This window comes from Protopterus annectens, chromosome 2.part0 (assembly GCF_019279795.1).
Source record: "Protopterus annectens isolate FY-2018-M chromosome 2.part0, PAN1.0, whole genome shotgun sequence".
In the NCBI taxonomy this organism is placed as follows: domain Eukaryota; kingdom Metazoa; phylum Chordata; order Ceratodontiformes; family Protopteridae; genus Protopterus; species Protopterus annectens.
Window position 1 is genome coordinate 144,504,467 of NC_056728.1, and position 26,136 is coordinate 144,530,602.

General features: G+C 41.5%; 1 protein-coding gene across 3 annotated transcripts in view; it reads left to right on the forward strand.

Annotated features, from left to right (window-relative positions):
* Positions 1-14: 14 nt before the first annotated feature.
* FTCDNL1 (formiminotransferase cyclodeaminase N-terminal like) overlaps positions 15-26,136 on the forward strand; it is a 267,134-nt gene continuing 241,012 nt past the window's right edge. For all 3 annotated transcript variants that reach the window (XM_044060636.1, XM_044060637.1, XR_006363440.1), the window contains exon 1: positions 15-145. In XM_044060636.1, coding sequence (XP_043916571.1) covers positions 15-145 — 131 coding nt within the window. The remainder of the gene's footprint in view (positions 146-26,136) is intronic.

The following is a 26,136-nucleotide window of genomic DNA, read 5'->3' on the forward strand; positions in this document are numbered from 1 at the left end:
ACCTTGTGGATTGAATGAATATGCAAACGTGGAAACTAGTCTATCTGGCTGCGAGAAAAGCCGGGACTGCTGGCAGCATAAACAGCGACATCTCGTGGAGACTCCAATGTATGACGTATTTTGCGTGCGGCACAATTCAATTAAGGTATGTATTTTTGAAAACTTTTTAATTGGTAAACAGTTCCACCGCTATTGACCGCCGTTGCTGAATGTATCAAACAGCGGCGAGTATAGTTTGTACTTGCTTGTGACTGAAAAAAGATAATTTAGTTTTAATTGCCCCACTGGCACAATAGTAATTATTTATGTTGGGGTATTGCTTGTTTACAAGCTTAGGTCTGCTTTAGTTATTTGTCATCCCTTTCTTGTAAGGAAGACTACAACTTAATGTCTTGTCTTGGTAGAGTTGTGACAAGATATTTAAAATCTGAGCAATTGCGTAGCAAATAAGCAGAACTGAATGTCTTGGAAACATTGATTTTGTCTGCAATTGGTTTATTTGGTGGCCTATCTGAAGCTTTCCACTCAACATATATGGCAATAGGAATTAATAGAACGGTGGAAATTTGTGATCTTTTTATTTATTTTTTTAAACTTGATTACATTTAACTCCATATGTTTTGGGCAAAGTTTACATAGCCACAAGAAATACTTGTTAAATAACATTAGGTGCATTAGTTGCCTTGTCTAGCCCTACATGCCTAGGTTACATTGATTGGTTCGGCGATAATGGAAAACACTGGATTGAGCGCATCTCGCGTCTATGATATGAACGTGGATTACGCTCAGTCTAGTGTTCTGCATTATCTCCAGCAATGGTGCATATAGGAATGTTTTTAACGTGAATTTCACGTATTTTATTGTGCAAAACAAGTTATTTTAAATGCACACCATGACACACCAATGGCTACAAGGCTGTAGGGGTCTACTTAAAAACATCTAAAACCCATAACATCTAATTTCATAACATTGAGACAAGAACATGTAAAACTCATAACGCCGAATTTCATAACATCTACTATAAATCACAAGAAAATAACATCCCCTCTACATATAATGACGCCAAACTACCAAACACACTTTTGAGTACGTTTCTGCACCCCCACCGTGAATTAAATATACCAACTCCAAGACTGCACTACAGTGGGAAACAGTTAATTTCCTAACCCCACTGTATCAAGCCCCCCTGCAGAAACATAGCAAAAAGTGTGTTTGGTAGTTTGGTGTCATATATATGGAGGGGATGTTATTTTCATGTGATTTGTAGTGTTAGATGTTATGAAATTCAACATTATGGGTTTTAGATGTTCTGGTCTCAATGTTATGAAGGCAATATTGTACTTAAAGGCCTCACCTTGCATTTCGCATAGAAGTGGGCTTGTTGCGAATGATTGACGACCAGGTCTGCATATGCAATGAGCCATTATTGACATGGCATTCAAACAATGCAAACAAATGGACTTTTTTTTGCTAAAAATAAAAGCACACTCTTGAAGAATTTTAGTTGCTTGTTACATTTTGAAGTGCTTCAGATACAAAATAATAGCTTTTTTGCTAAAATAAAAGCCCACTGTTTTTTAGAATTGTAGTTGGTTGGTAAGCAATTCAAAATAATAGCTTTAGTCAACTAATAAAGGGAACTTAGAAAAAAAGGACACTTGCCATTTTCATATTCCCCCTCCCCAACAAGGACACACCTGCCCAAATAAGGGACTGCCCAGCCTAAAGGAAAACTGGTGGTAACCTTAGGTCAGGACAAGACTAAGAAATGAGCTAATATACTTTATTTTGATCAAAAAATGTATCTCCCGATTAAATCATTAGCTAAAAAGTGACCATGTAGTTTACCGTTTAATTTAAAAGAAAATATACTTTGCAGACAGCCAGATGCAGGAACAAAACGAAGTTTCTGAAATATGTCTTTTATTTAATAAATACGTATTTCTTTGTTTATATTAAAATAAGAAACAAACAATTGTTCTTGAAGACAACACAAGACACGTACTAAAAGCCGGACAGTGTATTAGGATTCTTCAAGGGAATACATATTCATTAATGCTTGATTACGAAACAGTACAGGGATGGGTTTTGGGTGGGGCTTGCCACTGCACATCTGGTGAAGCCCTCAAGTACAATATCGCCGTTATGAAATTAGATGTTATAGGTTTTAGATGTTTTGAAGGGGACCCAGCTGTAGACACTGAAGTGTAGTCAGTGCAGTCTCACTGGCACACCCAACTATTTACTCCCCTATCCATAAGGGGTGGGGTAGGCTACATCTGGGGTAAAATTGTGATCTCTCTTCCATGTGTCTGTTAGAGTTGAAGATAGTGAGAGATGTGCTTTGCTTTACAGTAAGTAGAAGTTTCCACCAGACATGGAGAATTCTTTGGAAGAGGTATGTCATGCTAGCAAGTCCTGTTTATGTTGTGTTATAGATTTAACAACTCTGTCTTGTATTTGTGCTATCAGTTTTTAAGATATACAGTAAGTAAAGCAGAACTGGGTCAGTTTCAGTTTTGTAGACCAGCATATACTGACCTATAGGAGTCTGTAGGAGTCAAAGGGAGAAAGGCTTTTTAAATGTTATGGCTAACATAGGGAGTGCATTCCATCCTGAGAATTTTTAGTGAGGAACTGATAGCCTTTTTCAAGTTGGGTTAGGTGAATGGACAAGTATGTACTGAAGGATGCATTTTATTCTAGTTTGAGTTTTGCATTTTAATTCAATTATGGGCCTGATAAGGGAAGTGTAGAGGGGAATAATGCACTATATCGACAGAGCAGAGATGCGCTTGATGACCAGCTGGGTAAGTTGAAGACTTTGCTAGAGTGGGCGTGGTGATTAAAGGAGATGTCACTACCCAAAAAGATTCCTGGGTGTTTAGTTATGGTGTCTATTTTTTGGGGGGGTATTGTTTATGTGGAAAGTGTGTGAAAGTTTGTATTTAGCAAAATGTACAGTGCTACATTTATTGACATTTAGCTAAAGAACATGACCCTGACAACCCAAGTGTGTCTGACTGAGGTCCATTTGGAGATTGTGTTTTCAGGGGAGTTGATGATGGCTCCAAGCTTGTAATTGTACATGAACATGGTCAGCCAGAGGCCTTTAGTGTCAGAGTTTGTATTAGAGATGTAGATATCAAATAAAAGTGGTTGTGAAACAGAACCCTGGGGTACACCACTAGTGCCAGGTCTTTTGCAGGGTAGTGTGCTGTTGATTCTAATAGAGTGATGTCTTTCAGTGAGACATGAGTCACATAGGGATTTATGTTGAATTTAATCAGTTTGTCGATGCTGCCAGAGTGGGGTGCAGTGTCAAAAGCCTTTGCTGTGTGCATGGAATTGCCCTCATTTAATTCTTCTGTGACTTTTCCAAAGAAGTCTGTTACATTTAATAGGTATAATTTCCATTTTACAAAACCAAATTCATTAGGGCCTTGGGATTTTTTGTGCCCTGTGTCCCTATTTATGAGGTCTATGGTGATGTATTGTGACCTTGAAAAATGCTGCTGGTGAGGCTGATAGGTCTGCAGCTGCCAGGGTCCTGTGGTGGGATCTCCCATGTGGAGTAGAACTACTACATCTGTTCTCCAGCCTTCTGGTACATAGCCAGTGAAGGGATTGTGGTCGAAAGGGCTAAGTAAGAGGTCTGATAAGAGGTGCTTTGTACTGAGCAGGAATGCGCCCCATGTGTTATCTGGACCAATACAACTGATGTGTTTGGTCTTGGAGACTGCTTTTTGGTATCTGTTCAAAGGTAATTACTGGGAGAAGGGGTATTGACTAGATGCTTTCTGTTTAGAAGTTTGCAGTTGACAGAGGGAGTAAGTTAAAAATTGATGTGTAAGAATGTTGGCTATATCCTCGGGGTTTGAGTGGACAGTACTGTTAGAAATAAGTTCAATGCAGTCCTGGTTATTAAATCTGAGGTTCTTTACCTTACTAAAGCACATCTTGTGGATATTGTTGAAGACGTGGCAGTTTTCATTCATAATTCTCTTTGCATGACTTGCCCTTGCTCGTGATTTCCTTGTTACCCTTTTTGAGTTGATTATAGCATGCTGAATCTTTATTTTATTTTATAGGGCAATGATCTTTTTCCTTTTATGGTAGAGTTTTCTGAGCTCTGCCAATGGGATTTGATGCTAAAGTTTGTGGCAAGAAGGAACATGACCTTCTCTGTAACAGTTGAAATGAATGCATAAACTCTTAAGATAGCTGGTTTGGTTGTTGACCTTCATTGGTACTGTGTGGTGAATAAGACAGTGCAATCACCTGATTGGACCAGTGAGCATGTGACAGTGGATGCGAAGCATGCTGGGACTGTTTTTGTGAGGGGGGGTATTCATTTAATGATGAAGTTTGCAGTGATAAAGTCAACAAAACATTGAAAATACTTATTTGTAAAAGTGTAGGTGGGCCAATTTACAGAGGGTAGTTATTCCCATACTTGTTGGGTTAGTGGAGAGTGGCTGTTGTTTATTAAGATACATTTTGTGATTTGCAGGAGAGCTGGATATTGTTCCTGTAATTGTCCAGGAGATGGTTGAGGTGGTGTTTGCTAATATTAGGATATGAAGGAGTCCCAAGTTCTTGTCTTTGTTGATTTATATAGAAGTAGTGATGCTTTAGATAAAAGCAGACTTGCCAGCAGCAGTGATAGTGCTGTCTACACTTGTAGGCCTACAACAAGTGGTAGGCAGAGAAGCCAGACAAGGATGGAGATCTGTCACTGTCTGGTTCCAGGTTTTAGTGACTGCACAAATATCCATGCTTTCCAGAGTTAGTAGGGCTTTGAGTGAGAGGATTGTCTGAATTTAGGCTCCTAACATTCAGCAGTGCTATACTGGCATTTGCCACATTAGAATTTGTGCTTACTAGGCTGGTAGCCCAACATTACCTACAGTGTACTTTGACAGTATTTGAAAGGTCTGATGAGATAGATGCAGTGCATCCATGGTACAACAAGTAAGACTGTCTTCCATTTCCTTCCAGACTGACACTCATTTGCACCCCATCAGAGGTGGTGATGGAATAGGTTATATGTGGGAAGGAATGGGTGCTGCTGTTCTTTTTTCAGATTACACAACAGCATGAATATAGCTGTATCTCACATTACTTTGGATAATCTATGCTGCTTTGTGATGTGGTTTCATTTATACCAATAATTTCCTGCTCCAGTGATCTATAATGTGCATCAGCGTCACTTCTTAGAACTTACTACACTTCATGTCTTTGTTTGATATTTCCTGGTTATACCATTTTAATGAGTTTCAGTATATTTGAACACTTTTCTTTGGAGATTGTTTAAACTTTTTAATATATTGTACATCTGCTATTTCTTGGACGTTTTCTTCCTAGGCCTCTGTTGAAAATGGGCATTGTACCCAGTCAGACTTTCCCAGTAAACAAAAGCAATTGCATAAATGAATCTGTTACTAAGATTATTTGCAGCGTACTTATTTACAATGCTATGCTTAAGAGGTCTTTGTGGTTTGGAAGAGATTTTTTGGAGCACCTTCACATAGGAAGATTTTATGTTTGTGTTGCAATGTGTAGGTGTAGTGTTAGGAGGGGTACTAAAACATTTTGCCTCCAGTAGTAGTACATATTTGCATCTCCTACTTGTGGGACCATGGTAGTAGTAAATGGTACTCCCTAAGCACATGGCAGGGTGCGTAATGCTAAAAGACTGGCAAAAGATGGCACAGAGACAGACTGGGGATCCATGGTTAATCTGTGAATGCCTGGTACCTGGTTACATCTTCACGGTACTTACGTATTATCGCAACCAGATTTTCGTGGTTGCGAAATTGGCATGCTGGCATGAAAACAACTGCAGGAAACATAATAAGGTGTTAGTTTGACATCCTTACTGATTAGAAATCAGTTTGCCTTACTTTCAGGAAGAGTAACAGTTGTGCAAGCCTTCTTCCTGTTTGCCGTGCAGTACACATGCACGCTTCAATTGTCACGGCTGCTGTCATGAGAATGATTCAAACTGTTGACAGGTCTGCTTAGAGACCTACTCATAATCATGTAGATTACCCGTCTGCATCACAAAAATGTAAACCAGACAAAGCAGTGTAATGTTACATTTCTTACATGACAGTATTACTTGCAATTGTTGTTATGGGGATTTGATTTTCATAGTTTGAATCTTTTTCTAACTCCTGCCATACTTCTCCAAGTAACCCGCAAAGCACAACCACTACCGGTCTTCCCCTGGGAAGTCACATTGGTTAACACTGCATGCTTGAGTTAATCAGGAATAGGTATGGGGAGATGGAACTGACTGAAAACAGAGAAGCTGCTCTTCCGTACATCTCCTTTGCTTAATTTTCAGGGGATGATAATAAGACCGCAATCAACAGGACATTAGCAGCCATTCTTAATTAGGCATGCATCTGCAAAGCAATGCATGCAAGACAGGGAGATGGTTTCTTAAATTGTTCCTGTTCCTAACAGTCATGCATAGTTTTTAGCCACTTCTGAGGAATTACAGTAACAGTGGTAAGTGTTTCCTGCACTCGGATCTGTGGAGGTATGCGCATTTCGCGACCGTGAAAATCTGGTTGCGATAATACGGAAGTACCCTTCAAACATATTCATAGTGCAGGTAGCTTGAAGTACAACTTTTGTATTTTAAGGGTTACATGTCCTGAGGAGTTTGTTCTAAGCTTATTTTGGGGGGATACAACAGTTGATTTCATGTGGGTGTCAACTTTTGTTTTTGTAAACTTGATAAAGATAATCGTCCATTTCTAAACTGTTATAATATTTTTATGTACTCATTATACCATACTGTAATATAGAAGGAAATGCCTGAAGAGAGAAATAATGCTGCTTTCAAATCGTCAAACAGATGCGGTGCTACTTAATCAAAGTTTCCTCCTTCTGTAATGATTTGTGCTGTAACATGGTGTTCATTTTAGGATTTTTTTTTTTGTTTGTCTCTGAAAAAGGGTCAGGTCACTTAACTGTAAAATAAAATTTAAAAGAATGAATAAATCAGTATGAATGCACAGAATGAAAACAGCATGTGAAGCATGCCCTGATAGTCTTAATTTGTTTAAATGTACATTTTACTTTGTTTACATATATTTTCACATCTGCAGTCTCATTATATAGATTTAAGCCTGTGTTACTTGTGCCACACCCTGAACAATTGGATGTGAGACATTAATTCTGAATGTTGCCAGTTTCGGATGTATTGCATAGACACTGTGACGTGTTATAAAGTAACCCTTCATTTGTATGCCACAAGTAGGTCTCGCAGTGTGTGTATTTTTTTAGCAATGAAGTCTTCCCCCTGTTAGCAGTGACCTCTTCCCCCGTGTCCATGCATCTGGGTCACATGTCCCTCCTGACATATGAGGATTAAGGAGAAGGATAAGTCCCTGTCCAGTAAATTGAAAGGCCTAAAAAACAACACAGTGCGTCTTTTCTTGGCTCCTTTGAAGCTTTGACCAGCAGGTAGATAATTCCTTCCTATTGCAGTAATATTTGTTGCTTTTCACCTACTTGATAGCTTTAAGCATTAAACATGTCAGATAAAGGAGAAAGTGTTTGCTAACATTTTGAACTGCATTTTTAGCCTAACATATTAGTGGAACAGTTTTTCTGTATTTCTAGAGATGACTTGTGTTTCAGCAGTTAAGCTGAAGGTGTGAAATGAAATCCTCATCCCTATACCATGAATCACTGTGAGCTGAGCTGATATGTTTAGTGTATTTTTTGTTCACTAGACTCCAAGCTGCTGATGTATGTCCTTAGCTGTGAGTAACGGTATGACTACATTTTTACTGGATAATTTTTTACATATTTTAAAATCTGTGTGAAACTAGTTTTAAAATGAGAAACAAAATTTATTTTTTTCTCAACACATCTTGTGCGATATGTATTTAGCTAGTACAGTAACGTACTAGCCAGATGATTATAATGCATTTTCCTATTCAGGTCAGTAGGAAATTTAACCAGGAAGTAAGAACTCATGCAGTTTATTACCCCAACAACATGTGAACAAGAAGAATGCATTCTAGCACCTATGATATGTTGCTGTTACCAATCAACTGTAGTGATTTCTGAAAATCTCTAGTGATATGATAAAACCATGAGGACATTCCATGTGCTCAGAGTTTGATTAATGTCTCGGGTACTTGACAGCACATCCAGAGAGGATGGATGTGCCAATCCTTGGAGGGGGATAGATGGTTGTCATAGCTGGTTCATACTGTCTCTCTACTAACAGAGCTTTGGACAGAGTGCAGGGGCATGCCACAGTGCAGGGAAGTTGCAGGTGGAGGTGTGTCTGCCAAAGAAGTGATGACAGCCCTTGTCTGTGCACGTAGATGCCATGAGGATGATGACCGTACATCTATGGACAAAAGGGCTTAGGCAATCCTTGTGATGACCCAAGTGCTCACTGCATTACCACGGGAGGTTTAGTAAAAACACCATCATAGTTGGGATGCAGGCAAGAACACAAGCAACCCTAATGTGTGCCTGTGTGTTGGTCCCCTCAGGTTGTTCTCACCATAGTGGATTTGGGGATTTTCCACTGCTGGGACAGATGAAAACCCTGTCCAGCAGGGGGAGGCAGGGTGGTTGCAGGCTCAAGAGGGGAAAAGGATAAGGTAAAAGTCTCTAGAGACTGTCTGAAGTTACAGATGCTCTACTCTTCTTTGGAATTTTTCTTCTGCAGGTATGCGATTTGTTTTTCTTTCTGGTAGGAGACCAGGTAGGTAGTAATAGACACAATCCACATGCAGAATATAGTTGTATTTTAACAGGTCAAAATTAAATGAAATAGTTAAAAAATAATCTGTAGGTGTGTGCCTTGTAGTAGCAAATTAAGAAGCATTACTGTGACTGTATTGTTTCACCATTTTGCACTTTGACTGCTTATACATCACAAGTGACTATTTTTCTCTTTTCTGGAACAGTTACACATATCACAGTGATATAATCATTGCTGATGCTTTCTAGGGGTTAGGGTCAGAGCACAGTGTCTCTGAAAGCTACAAGTTCAAATGCATTATTGTGATTATTTATTCTTTCACTTCTGGCAGAAAAGCAGATAGATCTGCGGTCATCAGTATACACTGCCCACAGCACACTGCATGCATTTTTTTAATTTTTATTTAATTTTATTGCCTTCAACATTGGGCAGTTGCCCTATAGCAGCAAACAGAAATGCGTTGTTGTTATTTCACCATTTCTGGCAAATGATTTCCAGAAGTGGCTGTCTGTTTGCGGGAGAGCAGTCTGTGTATGAAAGCAAAGGACAGTTGGAGTGATCACAGTGAAAAAATAGTCGTTGTTGTTGCTTTGTTGGGGGGGTGAGGACAGTTTAAAGTGTCTGCGACATACAAGTTGAAGTACATTACGGTGATAATTTTCTTTCACTTTCCTTACAATCTGATCTCAGATGGGTACACGGAAGGTACTTCACTTTTGAGGTCAGGTAAGAAGGTAGGTTTATTGTGAAAATGCAATGCATTTATGTCACCTGGATAGCCTCAGGGCAGTGTATATGTCTGTGAACAGTAGAATTCATTACTGAGAATTTCACTTTCTTTACGTGCATCAAAAATGTGTGCAGGAAAGGGCTGTTAGATGATTCATGCAGAAAGTACAGTTGTGTAAAATCTTACCATAATGGAAAATGTCCTTGCCTGCACTGCTGCACTATTCTTAACATATGGGCTTCCCTGCCGTGGAAGCCCAATGTCTGGCCAGTCTTACCAAAGGCTCCTGTTGCTTTAAAGGTATACCAAATGTCACCCAAGTGCTGCTTGCATAGTGTAGGGCATATACGTGACGTTCAGGCCTACCATAGTCAGACCTCATTGTTCCAGTGGGGGCATCAGTCCTAGTAGCCCAAGAGGTAATCTGAACATCCAAGAAGGTAAAGGGCTAGGGAGATGGAGGGAGTGAATATTGCAGCAGTGAAGATGAGGACATCTGTCGTTATGGTAAGATTTTACACAACTGTACAACGCCCTTACATTCACTGCTGCAGTATTCGTAACATATGGGAGAGTGCCAAATTAGTATCCAAGCCCTTGAAAAAAGCACCAGAATAAGCCACAGATCTAGTAGAATGAGCCTTGACTGAAGTGGGAAGGCTCTTGCCATTAAAAGTGTAACAAAAATAAATAGCCTTAGAAATCCAGGAAGAAATAGATTGCATGGCTACAGCAAGTCCCAAAGATCCAGGATAAAAAGAAACCAATAACTGATCAGATTTTCTAATAGCGTTAGTCTTATCCAAATAAACATTGAGTTGCCTATACACATCCAAAGTATGCAGTACCCCCTCACTGTCAGTTTACACAGAGGGGAAAAAAGTAGGCAGATTAATAGACTAAGTGATGGCTCATTAACCACCTTAGGCATAAAAGAAGGGTTAATGTGCAAGGAAAGTCTGTCCTCATGAAAGATAAAAAAGGAGAACAAGCCATATGGCCCTCTAACTCAGGCACCCATCTGCCAGAAGTAAGAGCTAACAAAAGAACAATCTTCCAGGAACAATGTTGCAAGGAAGCTGTAGCAGCAGGCTCAAAAGGATCCAGAGTCAACTTCTCCAAAACAAAGTTAAGATCCCAGGGAGAAGGAACAGGCTTCCTGGGAGACCTAATATTAAGGACACCTTTAAGAAATTGTCTGCTTCCATGTCTTTTTCTCCTCCTTTCACTTCTAGAAGTGAAAGGAGGAGAAAAAGACACGGAAGCAAAGATAGCTAATAAGTGGAAATTAATAGAATAATAGGCCAAACCAGCATTGAGCAACTGACACAAATAAGAGAGAACCAAAGGAACATCCACAGTAAGTGGGTCCAGGTTACGAGAGAGACACCAAATAGAAAACCTCTTCCATTTGGATAAGTAGGATTTCCTAGTAGTGGGTTTCCTGGCCTCCTGCAGGACTTGCAGCATGCCTCAGAAAAAAAGATGCCTATGAGGAATCAAAATCCTATAACCCACAGTGTCAGTTGAAGTGGGGATGGATGAGATGCCCCTTGTCTTCTGAGAGTAGACACACCCTATGAAGTAACTTGTGATGATTGCCCCTGGCTAAATGCAGTGCTGTTGTGGCCAAAAGGGAGTCCCCAACAATATTTTGGGAGCATTCTGTTGAAATTTGAGCAGTGCTTTTGGAATGAGAGGAAGGGGAGGGAATGCGTTAAGAAATGTCCACTTCTAAGAAAATGAGAGGGTGTCCACCTTCCACAGCAGAGGACCTGGGAATCTGGCACAAAACAGAGGAAGTTGTGTATTCAGAGGGGAGGCAAAAGGATCCACTTGAGGAGTACCCCACTGGTGGATAATGTCCAGAAACACATCCCTGTGAAGCATCCATTCCTGGGACTGAGTTAAGGACCTGCTCAGAGTGTCTACCACAGTCTTCTGACTGGAAGGGATATAAACTGCCTGAAGAGTCATTTGATACTTGATAGTAAGATCCCATACCAAAAGTGCCAACCAGCAAAGAAGATAAGATCTCATTTCTCCCTGTTTGTTGACATACCACATCACTGTGGTATTGTCTGTGAACACCAAGGTCCTGGAAAGAAAAGAGGATAAAAAGCTTGAAGAGCTAGCAGAAGAGCTCTTATCTGTTTGACATTGACATGCTCCTTCTGCTGATGAGGCTACCACACCCCCTGAACTTTTAGGGAGCCAAATGTCACCCCCATCCCATGTCTGAAGCGTCTGAACAAGTCCTGAGAGAGAATGGGGAGGATGAAAAGGGATCCCTGAATTTAGAGACAGCTGCTGAATCCACAAGTGACGTTTCTGTCTGAGACAAGGATGAAGAGGAACTACAAAGTCTAGAGGATGTGAGTGTTGAAGCCATACTGACTTCAGAAACCACTGAAACTTTCTCATGTGAAGTTTGCCCAGAGGGAACAATGGAATGGTAGATGGCATGAAACCCAGAGTTCTGAGAAACTCTCTGGTGGTAATGGAACCCAGAGGAAGATGAGTGCGAAAGAAAGAAATGAGAGTTAAGGTCTTTGGAGGGGTAGGGAAGCCAGCACTGGCACCGTCTGAATCCTACAACCAAGAAAAACATGATCGTGAGAAGGAGTCAGAGAAGACTTTTTAAAATTTATAGTGAACCCCAGACTCTGAAGAAGGCAAATGGCAAAATTAAGATTTTGCAAAAGGCTCTTTGAAGAGGAAGCCTGAATCAGCAGGTTCTCCCTCGAAGCCTGCAAAAAGCAATCACAGGAGCAGTGCATTTGGTGAACACCCTTGAGGCAGTAGAAAGGCCAAAGGACAAAACGGAGAACTGAAAATTCCAGGAAGCAACAGAGAAATGCAAAAACTTCCTGAAAAGAGGATGGATCAGAATATGGAGATCGGAGACACCATATAGGCCTGAGGACGCAAGAGAGGAAACAGAATCTGAAGGGACAATATCTAAAAGGAAGACATTTTTAGAAAAGTGTTTAGATGAGAGGGGTCTAGAATATGTCTCCCAAGTGCCCTCTTTCCTGGGCACTAGAAACAGTCTGGAGTAGAACCCTTTTCCCCTTTGGGACACAGGCACCTCTTGAATAGTACCCTGAGTCAAGGGATTTTAGAACCTCTGGGGAAAAAGGGAAGTTGTTCCCAAGGAGACTGAGAAATGCTCATAAAAGGAGGACAGGATTTCCACACCATAAAGTACCCCTGACAGATGATTGACAGAACCCAATAATCCTGACTGATCTGAAGCCAAACAGGAGGAAAAAGAGAAAAGTGAAGAGAAAGAGGAATGTGGCTGGGAAGAGATGCATAGTCATACAACACCTGATTTGTTTGGAAAGGAGGTTTTGGAGTCCCAGAAAACTGAGAAGCCTTAGCAAGAGGAGCCTGTTTGCCACTCTTCTTACCTTTAGTAGAAGGCAGGATTGCCTACGAACAAAGGCAGGCTTAGCAGCATTGTTTCTCCTGAAATTTAGGCACAGGAAAAACATGTTTAAGCTCCTGTAAAGCTTAACCCTTATCCTGAAAGGACTTAAACCAGCAGCAGCTTCCCCAAACAAAAGCTTAGAATCCAGAAGAGCATCTATTAGCTTAGCTGTAGTATCATCAGGGAGAGTTTGAAGCCTAAGCCAAGAATACCTCCTCATCACTAAACCAAACCAGCAGCCCTAGAGGCAAGAGGCATCTACCGCATCATAACTACATTTAATGAATAACGAATGACTTGAGAGGAAGCTCCTAGCAAGGAAAGAACAGAAGTTTTACCCTCAGAGTCTGGAAAATCTGAAATAAGTTGACAGGCCTGAGAAAGAAGAGCCAACACCTACCTAGACATACAAGTCTGATAAATAATAGCCGTAAAAGCTAGGGTAACAGAAGTGTAAATCTTCTTGCTCAGCCTTTCTATAGCTCTGCTGTCCTTGTCAGAAAGCAATAACTTAGGCTGTCTCACTTGCTTCCTTCCCCCGTCAGAGGCTACAGACACTATATAGAGAAGTCAGCAGTAGAACATTTATATAAAAACGAACAGTCCTCAGGCACCCTATAAAACCTGTCAGTTTTTTTGGGAGCAAGGGGCAGCGAATCAGGCACATGAGAGGCATTGAAAGAGGCATCCAGCAAAGCAGCCAAAATGGGAGGAATAGCCACATGCATAGGAGATTCCAACTACAGCAATTTGTAGTACTTCTTATAGATATAGGAGACCTGAGCAGAATCCCACTTAAAAAAAAAAATCCTCCTAGAGTGTGTGTCCTCAAAGGAATTTTCTCAAAAGGAACATCAGGACTAATAGATTCCTCCTCCTCTAACCCATAGTCCAAAGGAGAAAAAATTTGAGTAGAATAATTCAGGGACTTGTCATCAGAATCCAACTCATCCTCGGAAGAATCTTGTTCTCTAGGCCTTTTAAGGGGAGTAGAGGACCAAGGAAGAGAGGGAACCAAAACACCTTCAGGAGGCTTTAAGGAAAGCAGTAAATAGCCTGTGAGTTAAAGGCCTACCAGCCACTTTGTGGATTCCTAGGAGCAGAAGAAACATGTTTAAGTTTTTGTTTCTTTTTAAGGAAACATCCCCTCCAAAAAACTGAGAAGGCTTAGACAAGGCCAATAGTTGAGAAGCATAGTAGGATCTTCTCCTCCAACTAAAAATGGAGAAACTCCCCCTGGGCTCCTCAGAAAAAAAATCATCTGTGGTTCCCCTTGAACGTCCGAGATGGACGCCTGCAAAGCCTCTTTAGACGTGTTGCTAGCTGGGTCCTCACCATCCTCCAACATGATCATGGCAGATAAATCCGACAACACAGCTGGGTGTGCCTACGTGTTTGTAATGACCTCGAGAAAAACACATGGCAGAGGCTGGATAGCGGAAGATTCCGGTTGTACCTTTTTCACCTTCTTCTTCCCTAATGGCTGACCCTTGGGGCGAGAGATTCCTTCCATTGTAGCTTTAGCAAGAAGCCTAAGACACTGGTTATCAAGATACAAGGTAAAGGAAGAAAGTCTACTGCAAAGGGTTTTTTGGTACGAATGCCTGACAAAATGAACAAGACAAATGGTCATGAGAAGCTCTTTGACAAAAAAAGACGCTTATTGTGGTGGTCTTTATGGGGAATCTCTCCCACACTGGCATTTATCCTTCCTGGATGACATTAACCCGAAGGAGCACAAAATAAGACAAGAAACCCCCCCCCAATGGAGCACTTATTTGCAGCTGCAAAGAAGTCAGCAAACAGGCGTAGGTGGTCACTGGAGAATGAAAATGTGTTAAACTGGCAAAAAACAGATGCAGGTAAACAGACCAATGGTGAAATTATACGTTTGGACTGATGGCAAAGAAGTTCTGACTGTGGTAGACCTGAATGTCACCTTTATGCCCTACACTATCCAAGGAGTGTTTGGGTGACGTTCAGCATACTTTTAAAGCAGCAGGAGTCTTTGTTAGATTGGACGGATACCGGGCTTCCACGGCATAGAATTCCATATGTTAAGAATACTGCTGCAGTGAATGTAAAGACATCAAATATATATATAAAATATGTCTAAGAGGGACAGGTTGACATTACAGTGGTCATTGTTGCTTTCATTTTCCCTACAATCAAACATCAGATTGTACCCAGAAGGTGGATGTCTTTTTTGGGGTAGGGGAGAGGAGGCATGCTACATGTGAAAGTAAAATGTTGATACATGATCACTGAAATAAATTAAAATGATATGACTTGGTAAGAGGTCTAGCATGCCAATTTGAAATATTTAGCTGTAGTATTTTGTTTTTCATTTTGTTTTCAGTGAGATATCAAAAGCATATGAAATGTGGGTATCAGTTTTTGGGAGATAGGTTATATATGAAAGCAAAGGGTAGGATCACTTCTGATTGGTCATTGATATGTTTTGCTAGGACAGTATCTGTCAAAGAGCAACATGACCATTACAGGTTCGTAGATGGTTACTAGGTTATCAGCTTAAGAGCCATTTTAAACCTAGCCAAGCTTGCCACTAATTTGCCAAAATATTGCTAACGTGTCAGTACCCAAAGGAATTTTATGAGTTACGATATAGGTTTATACACCAAGCATTCAGAGGCTGCCTTGTCCATTAGAGACGTAGATACCCTTTCGGGTTAATTTGCAATTTCCCATTCATTGGCCCAAGTTATGTGTAAATATAGTTATGGGTGCGCTTTGCTTCACATGGATGGGAAGCCTCTTCCAGAGAAGGGGTAATCTTTGAGATGACATAGTTGGGGGGGGTTTGGTGAGAGGGGTGGTCCGCCATGGGTGGCACTTTTGCCAAGGGGCTTTAAAAAAATACTGTGTTTTTATGGGTATTCTATCATCTCTGTACATGCATTACCACACAGACGTCTTTCCGTATCCTTCCTTTCCATCTTCGCTCATGAAATGTAACTTTCACAGAAATTATAGAAACCTGATCATTGCTGCTGGCTGCCTATTACAGCCGAGTGACGTCTCTAGGCGTTTCTGCAGTTACCTCCTACTGCTCCTCTAGGCGTCAAATACTGCATGTTCAAATTTGCATTAATAATTCCAAAACCATGCTACATATAAGGTATCAGAATACTTTATCTTGAGGCATACATGTTGGCAAACACAACTGCATTGATATATGACCTCTGTCAGTGACTATTTGTTAGTACTGTAAGGTGATAACTTAATTTTTTAAAGGCTGAAGCCACACCCACTGGGAGTTAAAGGTACACACTCGAAACAGCTCTCCTGGAGGGATTGAGTTTAAGTAAGTGTTTGATTCAGGTTGCTGTGGCTTTACTGTGTGTGTGATTTGATTCATGCAGAAAGAAACCTGTTCATTGCTGCCTATTTAAGTGTCCGATGTGTTTCACATGGATTGCAGCAGGTTGCTGCAAGGGGGCTTTGTCTGTGATTTGATTCACATGGAAAGAAACCTGTTCATTGGTGTTCCATTTGGTTCACTTGGAAACAAACCTGTTCATTGGTGTTCCATTTTATTCACATGGAAAGAAACCTGTTCATTGGTGTTCCATTTGATTCACACTGAAAGAAACCTGTTCATTGGTGTTTCATTTGATTCACACGGAAAGAAACCTGTTCATTGGTGTTCCATGATTCACACGGAAAGAAACCTGTTCATTGGTGTTCCATTTGATTCACACGGAAAGAAACCTGTTCATTGGTGTTTTATTTGATTCACACGGAAAGAAACCTGTTCGTTGGTGTTCCATTTGATTCACACGGAAAGAAACCTGTTCATTGGTGTTCCATTTGATTTACAAGGATTGCAGGTTTTGGTGTGTCTGTGTGTGTGTCTGTGTGTGTGTAATATGCCCCCAGTTACAGATACCTGGTAGTTAGTGTTACTCTGGCTCAAACCCTGTACCTTAGATACAAGAAAGTCCTCTACCCCTACCACCACTTGCCCTTCAAGGAGTTGTTTCCATAGCTGAGTTTTTGGCTCATACTTTTGGTCTGTTCCTCTTTAAAATTTGTGGTTTTCTGACAAATCGGTGAGGAATGAATTCACTAAATAATGATAGTCATTCAAGTTTCAATCTTCCTATCTTTAAGGAAACACATGGTAGCACAAAACATTTTATTCTAGCAACTTTCTAAGATTATATAAGCAATGTTTAAAATGTGTCCCTGGTTTTGGGTGTTTGTTCCCTCCCATAAATTTTGGCTTTTTCCACATTTTGTCTGCCGCAAAGTTGAGATATATATATTGAGTGTCAACTGCATTTTACAAGGAGCTGAGAGCTTCAGGGGAAAAGAAGTTTAGTGCTGATTATGCCAAGTCAGTTTGCAATGTGCAATTGATGTTTAGCAAATGATAACACTACTGTGCTAAAGTATTTAAAAGTATTGTTAGTAGCACAACAGGTAGTGCAGAAGGCTGTGGGTTGTACTCCCACAGTATGTGGATGGATTGCTGATACTGATAATGTCCTCCTTTGGAGGAGATACTTAGCAACTATGAGCCTGTTATCAGTTTGCTATCCATTCCCTATTACAATATTAGTAGATTATCATTTTTAATGCAGTGTAGGCAATTTATTCTTCAAGGGCAACAAGCACTTTATTTGTAGAAGAAACAATGAAATACAAATTTGTTTGCTAGCAGCTCCTCTTCATTAGTTACAGATCTCTTTAATGTGAAATTTAGATGACTTTTATCTCTGCAGAGATTGTGTATATTTATAGATATTGGTGGATTGGAATGACTGAAGTTTGTGTAGACTTTTATGATGGCAATGTTCTGAATTGAGCAGTTTTGTCATTATTGGTTCATACATTTTGTTTCATTGCTTACTGGAAAAATGTTCAACACAATAAATTTAAAACGTGCTCTAACAAGTGTGCTGTATTGTACAAGGAATATAATTTAATGCAATCGGGAAAGTGAATCAAAGAACACATGTATGTTTGCATAGTCCTAAATATGTGTGTGAGGGGCCTATGAGTTGAAAAGAGCCCAAAGGTCAACTTCATCTGACACTGGCTGGATGCATTTTCTTTGAATGTGGGTTTCATTGCTGTTTCAATGAATGTGAGTTTCAAGGGCAGAGAAGTTTTAATGCTAAGTCTGTTTTCATTGTGAGCCTGTGTTGCTTTGTTTAGCAGATGTCTATCAGTGTTTGTGCTATAAAATTTAAAATAAAAGTTATAAATTAAATCCAAATGATCATTGTACAAGTAAAGCATAAAACCATATGCACATTACAGTGTTTATGGTAAATTGGGGAGAAATAGCCAAGTAATGGGACACTGGAATGGCTGCAGGATGGGGTGCTGTGTATGGGGGGGCCATTTGACCATGATTTTCTGAGGGTGGAGGGGTGGCAAACTCAAAGGCATCCCTGGGCGGCACAAACTCTAGCTACGCCACTGCACATACCTGTCCTTCTAACATGTCCTGTGTATGTTACAGAAGAAGTTTAGGTCCTTAGAACGAATATTTTTGATGCGGTTTGTTTTGCGGATATGCAACAAATCCATTAGTGTGGGATCAGACGCTTCGTAGGCTAGGTATAAATTGCTACACAGCAGTCTGTAAGAGACCAAGTACAAGGATGGGGCTTTTTGACTGTCTGCATAGGACTTGTTTACTCAAAGTATTCTTTTTGAAAGAAACCTCTGTGGCCTCTCAGTCTGTTTCAAGTGCCTGGTCGGGTACATGTCAAAGGGTGCATTGTACCCAATGATTGGTTTGAGAGCCGAGTACATTGGAACAATGACCTTCTTGGACCTGGAGGCTGAACACTTACTTACAAGTTATGCAATGTAGAATGATTTCTTCACCATAGTAAACATGTGGTGATCAAAGGTCTGGTCAACATGCATTCCCGGATCCCTGGCCACTGGGTCTATTTTTAGGGGTTTGTTATTGATGTGATCATTTTCAGGGATGACTGTCTTTCCAAGGGGCACTGTTATTCATTTTTTTCACCTTGAGTTTTAGTCCATGGCTCTAGCGCCAGTTGCCTGTCTGCAACAGGCCCCCTCTTGAAGGGTTTTTGTGTTTTAACAGATTAAGTGACCACACCTAGTTTGCAGTCATTTGCAAACTTTGTCAACCAGAGGTTCTTGATGTTTGCCTTGATTTCAGAGAAATAGATGCCAAACAGAGATTCCCCAGCACTGATGCCTGTGGAACTTTGCTAATGGTTAGAACTTTTAGAAGTGGATTCTGCTATCCTAACTTTTTTGTCTTATCATTGAGCCAGCTGACTACCCATTGGCTGATGTATGGGTTTATGTATAATTTTGTAAGGTTGTTTACAATGCCCGAGTGAAGTATTGTATTGTGTTGAATGCCTTAACCAGGTTGAGGTAGGCAGAATGCACTGTTTTGCTGTTGTCCATAGGCTTAAGTGACCTTCTCAAAGAATTTCACCATGTTAAGTAGGCATAACCTGCCTTTGACAAAACCAAATTGGATAGTGTCCAGTGTAGGTTTTCTTTGTCATTTTTTATCAGATTCAAGATAATTCTTTCCATGTGCTTGCACATCAGACTAGTCGGACTTATGGGAATGTAGTTCCCTGGGTCTGTGAAAGACCCCCTTTTGTGTTGAGGGATAACCATTGCAGTTCTCAATTCATTTGACATGAAGCTTGTCTGAAGGCTGCTGTTATGTTTCATGTCATTCAGGAGGCATCCTGGGATATTATCAGGTCTCATCATTGCAGTGTCCTTGACCTTAGAGAGCGTAGTGAGAACCTGCTCCCTAGCAATAGTTGGTGGAGAAATTGTGGGGTGGGGGGGGGGGGTGACTGGGGGTAGGAGGTTAAAATTGGTGCTAATTTCTCAGCCAGCAGATTTGCTATATCCTCAGGCTCCATCTAGGGGGTTTTATTCACCATTAGCATGGCATATTGTTGGGTGTTGCCTTTACGGTTGCAGATAAACCAAAGAAAGTCTTATGGTTGTGTGATGATGTGGGGTATTGCCAGCTATGCCAGGAGAAGTAGGACAGTGGATGTGTAACATATGCCAGCATAGCAAGCTGGAGTTTTGTAAAGAATTTTGTCATTTGTACATCAACTGATTTGTACACGTGCTTGTTTTAAAAATGTATTTGTAAAGCTGCTTGTTATAAAAATGTACCAACAGTCAGTCCTACTGGACAGAAAAGAAATACACCTGTGTGTCAGACTATATTATAACTGTTGAAATTAATATATTGTAACAGAATACTGGAAGACAAGAGGTTATTCTCATTTCAGCTAACTTTAAAAATAGTCTGAAATTAAATTACCTGGTTTAGGCTATAAAGATTGTAACATACAGTTCTGATTGCAGCCAGAGACAAAATGTCTGTGAAAACGAGGACTAAGAATCCTACTGTATTGTCCTTAGGAGTGAACTAATTGCTACCTTGGAAGGGTGGAAGTTTTTGAAATGGCTTTATAGCTTCCAGATGCTGTAACACATCTTAGCAAAGCTCTGTGCTTTTGTATTATGACACACATGCTAGATTCTGGTTCAGTTTTGAGTAAAGGGAGGTAGTGTGGTAACCAGAAGTCAGATGACCAGATGTATGTAATGTCATTCTGTAATCCATCTGTGAAGTGACGTTTAATACTAGATGAGACTGAAGTCACAGAGTAGTCTGTCTGTGAAACCAGAAAAGAAGGTTCACTCATCTACATCATCTTGCCTTCACTCTAGTAAGTGAACTAGGGGACATTAGATCAGTCAGGAAAATATAGTGAGATTAGTTGAGCATTGTTTTAATGCATCTGTGATAACCTTTCCATATGTGTTGTTATTTTCAAAATTCCTGTGACTGAAACTCTATTTTCGTGTTCTTTTATTATTGAATATATTTCAACTTTTCATTGTGGCTGGTATTTTAGAGAATATTTTAACCTTTGAGAGTACTTATATTTATTTGGTGACACTGTGTCTGCTCCTGAAAGCCTTGTTGCATTGTTCAAACACTACCATTTGTATTAATATTAATTTTACTCAGTATAATTGGATACCCTTGTAATAGCCGTAGAGTAGCTGGCATTGGAGTGTTCTGGTGGCAGTATCTACCTTATAGTCTGGGCAGAGGGGTATAGCTGGTAAATCTGTGACAGCCTTTCCCAGGTGTGTGTGTGTGTGTGTGTGTGTGTGTGTGTGTGTGTGTGTGTGTGTGTGTGTGTGTGTGTCAGCTACTTGGAGCACAGACACAAAGCACTTGTTTCACAGAGAGGGTGGTGGAGGTCTTGACTTGGAACATTTGGCTGAGGACTCAACTTTATAGTTGTGTCAGTAGGAGAGTCTTATTTGGGGCCTTGGGAGAGGGAGAGGGAAACCCAGCCTCATGACTGTGTGTGCTGCCTGTATGCTTTTAAGGGAAATTGTGCTTGGTGCAGAGAGCTGCATCTGGAAATACTGAGTGTATCCATTTTTGTTCTAAATGAATGTCCTTCACTTGTGTTAGTGGTGAGGATTGAGGCTCCTTGATTACTGGCCAGAGGAGGGGCATCACATGTTGGTGAGCAGTTATATGGATTTTCATTGAATTTCTGTAGCCTGAAGGTGCTTATACTCTCAGCACCCACAAGTTAAACATACAGAATTTCATTTTCACAACAGTTTTATTTATTTTTTGTTAGTTTAGTTTAGTCAGGGAAAGCAGGCTAAGATGTCAGTAGAGGATTATGGCAAGCTGACAAAGAATCAGTTAGCCATGGTGTGCAAAACCAAAGGACTGGCGCATGCCAGCCTAACTAAAGAGGAAATTATTTCGGCCTTAATCGCAGAAGTGGTATGGACCAGCAACCAGGAAGACCAGCAGTCTGGAGATGGGGATGTGCAGCCCTCAGAAACAGGACAGTTCACCTTTTCCTCAGAGGACTTTAAAAATCTGTCTGGAGTTAAAGACACTTGAAATGGAGGTTAAACGTTTGGAATTAGAATCAGCAGAGAGACTGCGGTATATGGAGGCTGAAGAAAATGAGAGACTGTGGTGTTTGAAGGCTGAAGAAAATGAGAAACGGCGTAAACATGAGAGGGAGATGCTGACACTTCAGGGTCAACCCCAACCAAACCCCAGAAGCAATAAAGGTCAGTAAATTTCTTCCACATTTACAGAGGGTGATAATTTTGATAAATTTGATTGTTTTATTCATATATTTGAAAATGTAAACAGTATAATATTGACCAAGAGCTCTGGGTACGGTTCCTGACCCCCTTATTCATGGTAAAGCTGTAACTGCTGTTTCTAAATTGTCTGATACTGATTGTTTAAATTATGGTAAAGTTAAGAAAATGCTTATTGGAATGTTTTAAGTTAACACCTGAAGCTTACAGAAAAAAGTTTTATGAACTTAGACACAAGTAGGATGAAAGTGTATGTGATTATGTTGTTGTTACCTACTTATTTCATAGATGGGTGAGTGGGTGTCAGGTCACCACTTTTGAAAGGCTGGCAGACCTTTTGGTGAAGGAACAAGCCCTTAGCACTTTGCCTGAGGACATGAGAATCTAATCGGCAGTCTGGGAGTGTAACTCTGCAGATGAGCTGTAGAGAAATATTGGCTCTCTACTTTGCAAGCAGGGCATCACTGCAGAAGATGGGGATACCCAGTGCTGCACATGAATATCAGAGAATCCATTGTGGGCAGCCTAAATCACCCCATCAGACTGAGTAACAGGGGAAGCCACTATTTCAGGTACATGGCCAGGATCAAAGTTTAGATGTTTTAAATGTAATGACTAGGCCATGTAGCATACAAATGTCCTTGGGAGCAAGGTGGGAAACCAAAGGTGGGGGAGCCAGCAAGTGGGAATAACAGAATGCCAGTGGTAAGTTGTCTGGTGACAACAGGGGTACCAGACTGTCACCGGAGTTTATATCCTATCTTATTGGATAGAAAACAGGCAACTGCTAAGAGAGAGATGGCCTCTGACTTAGCCATTGTGATGCCTACAGTGGTTAAAGAGGAGCAGTACTTGTTTAGGCATGCAACTCCAGTCAGAGTGTTAGGAGAGACCCCATTCCAAATGCCTTTGGCCAGGGCTCACCTTGACTGGGAGGGTGAAAAAGGAAGCAAGCAAGTAGGTGTGCTTGAGGATATCCCTGCAGATGTCCTGATAGGGAATGATTTTGATAATGCAGTACCTTGTATGCATGCAGTGACACACAGCCAGACTTGGAGAGAGACATGTGGGTTTGGTAGCCTGGGGGAGACCTAGATAGACCCCACACCTGAAGCCGGGGCTGATGATGTGGCTGTTTCAGGGAGGGAGCTACTCTGTAGCAGTGACCCTGAAGGTGAGCCACAGCTGCTGGTAAGTACTGATGTTCCCTTGGACAGAGCGACTGCAAGGGCAGAGGTGAGTGGTAGTAGCTAGGCTGACAGTGAGGCACTGCTGTCAGAGGATATCCAGACTTCCAGTGGAAGGGAAGTTATGAAGGGTCACAAAGGTACAGATGAGACAGGCTCAGCTCTTGGACCTTACCCTAATAGGCTTGAGGGAAGTAGCTACAGAGGCACCTGATCCTCCAGGAAAAGGAGTCTGTATACTGGAACAAAGGGTTACTATACAGAGAGTGGAACCCTGAGGGTGGGCTAGAGGGTGAGGTAATACAGCAGTTGGTAGTGCCCAGATCCTACTGTCTGGCACGTCTAGCCATGGCCTGTGACATTCCTTTTGCAGGTCATATGGGCATAAAGCATACCAAGAGATGTATTATGCAGAACGTTTATTGGCCTAGGAATGCAAGGGGTGTAACGGGGTACTGCAGGACCTGTGAGCAGTGCCAAAAAGTAGGCAAGGGAGGAGACAAGGTTAAAGCTCTTTTGATGCCTCTGCCTGTGACTGAGGAGCCATTTCAGAGAGTAGCTCTGTATATCATGCTCCACAGGAAAGAAGTATATCCTGGTGGTAGTAGATTATGCTACTAGATACCCTGAGGTGATGGCTGTGTCCTCCATCAAGACAGAGAAGGTGGCAAATGCTTTGTTAGAAATTTTCAGCAAGTTAGGTTTCCTGAGATGTATACTGACTGACAGAGGTGCCAACTTCATGTCAGACCTGCTGTCATGTCTGGGGGAGTGCTGTGGAGTGAAGCACCTAAAGACCACCCCCTGTGACCCCCCCAGACTAATGGTCTTGTGGAGAGGTTAAACTCTACACTAAAGACCATGCTACAGGCATTTGCAGGTCAGTTTGAGAGAGTAGGACAAATATTTGCCCCATCTGCTGTTTGCATACAGAGAAGTACCACAGGAATCCACAGGATTTTCACCCTTGCTGTATGGACACAGAGTAAGGGGGCTTTTAGATTTGATTTTTGGTGTGGGGGGGGGGAGAGTGAATCCCATAAGGAGTCTGTTATGCTTATTTCTGTCAGACACAGTAAGCTGCAGGCAGCTTGGGAGGGACTCTTCAAAGTTGTAAGGGAAGTCAGTGATGTTAACTACATGGTAAACTGCGAGGCAAGAGTACAAATTGTACCATGTTAACATGAGGAAGCCTTACCATGATAGAGAGGCCCTGGTGCTGAATATTTGCAGTGGATGGCCAGAGGAGTCTGAGGGGGATCTAGTGGCTGATCTTCTCAGCGAGGCTTGGACTGATACCACAGTTGAAAGTGTAGCAATGGCCCAGTGGCTATGCCCTACCCATGTTTGAGAAATATGAGCAGTGTTACAGGAGTTTGGGGCATGTTTATTGGGGAAACCTGGGTGCACCCACCTGATGCAGCACCATGTAGATACAGAATCCCAAAGGCCTGTCAAGCAGGCCCCTTACAAGGTGTCTGAGCGAGTAAGACAGACTCTGAGGGAGGAGATATATGAAATGTTGGAACTGGGGGTAATCCAGGAGATCAGCATTCCATGGGCCTCCCCAGTGGTGCTGGTACCAAATAAGATGGCAGCACCAGTTCTGTGTGGACTACAGAAAACTAAATAGTCACACAGAGTCAGATACTTACCCCATGCCTAGGACAGATGAAGCCTTAGAACAGCTGGGTGGGGCTAAGTATCTGACCACAATTGATCTGACCAAGGGATACCAGCAGTTGCCCTTGACTCCCACCACTAGAGAGAGGTCAGCCTTTGTGACTCCTTTTAGATTATACGAGTTCATGAAGATGCCCTTTGGGATGAAAAATGCCCCAACAACCTTCCACAGGCTGGTAGATCATATATACTAACAAAAGCAGGAGATTATGCCCTTGCTTACCTGGACCATATTGCTGTCTGCAGCCATTCCTGGCAAGAGTACCTTCAGCATGTCAAGGAGGTCCTGGGCAGACTGTAGAAGGCATGTTTGACCATTAAGCCCAGTAAGTGTCAGGTGGGTATGGCAGAGGTCTCCTACTTGGGACATAGAGTAAGGAGTGATAAGATCAGGCCAGAACCTGTCAAAGTGGAAGCTATTCAGGCATGGCCTGCCACTGTCATTTTTGGGGACAGTGGGGTAATATAGAAAGTTTGCTCCCAATTGTAGTACAACAGCTGCTCCCCTCACAGAACTGATGAAGATAAACAGGCCAGATAAGGTAGTTTGGACCCCAGACTTTGAGCATGTATTCCAAAAGCTTAAAGAGGCTTTGCGAGGACCCCCTGTGTTAACCAGTCCAGATTACAGCAAATAATTTGTAGTGCAGGTAGATGCTTCAAAATATGGGGTGAGGCCTGTACTCACCTGGGTTTCCTCAGCGGGAAAAGAGCATCCAATGGTATAGATCAGCCGTAGACTCCAACCTAGGGTGGAATGTTATGCAGCAGTACAAAAAGAATGTCTAGCCATAGTATGGGCCCTGCAGAAACTTCAAGCCTATTTGTATGGAAGGAAATTCACTGTAGTTATAGACACAATCCCTTAACATGGCTACATTGAGCCAGCCAGTAAAATGCCAAGTTATTAAAGTGGAACCTAGGTTTGCAGGCATATGACATGACAGTGCAGCACTGTAGTGGGGTCAGCAATGCCAATGTAGATAGGCTGTCAAGACAGGGTAAGGATTAATGTGTTTTCAGACAAGCTTATGTCCCTCAACCCACGTTTCTCAAGGGCGACTTGAAAAACTAGCTTGAGTCTTCAAAGAGGGGAGAGATGTGATGATATGAGGTATTGCCAGCTATGCAAAAGAAGTAGGGCAGTGGATATGCAACATATGCCAGCACTATTAACTGGAGTTTTGTAAAA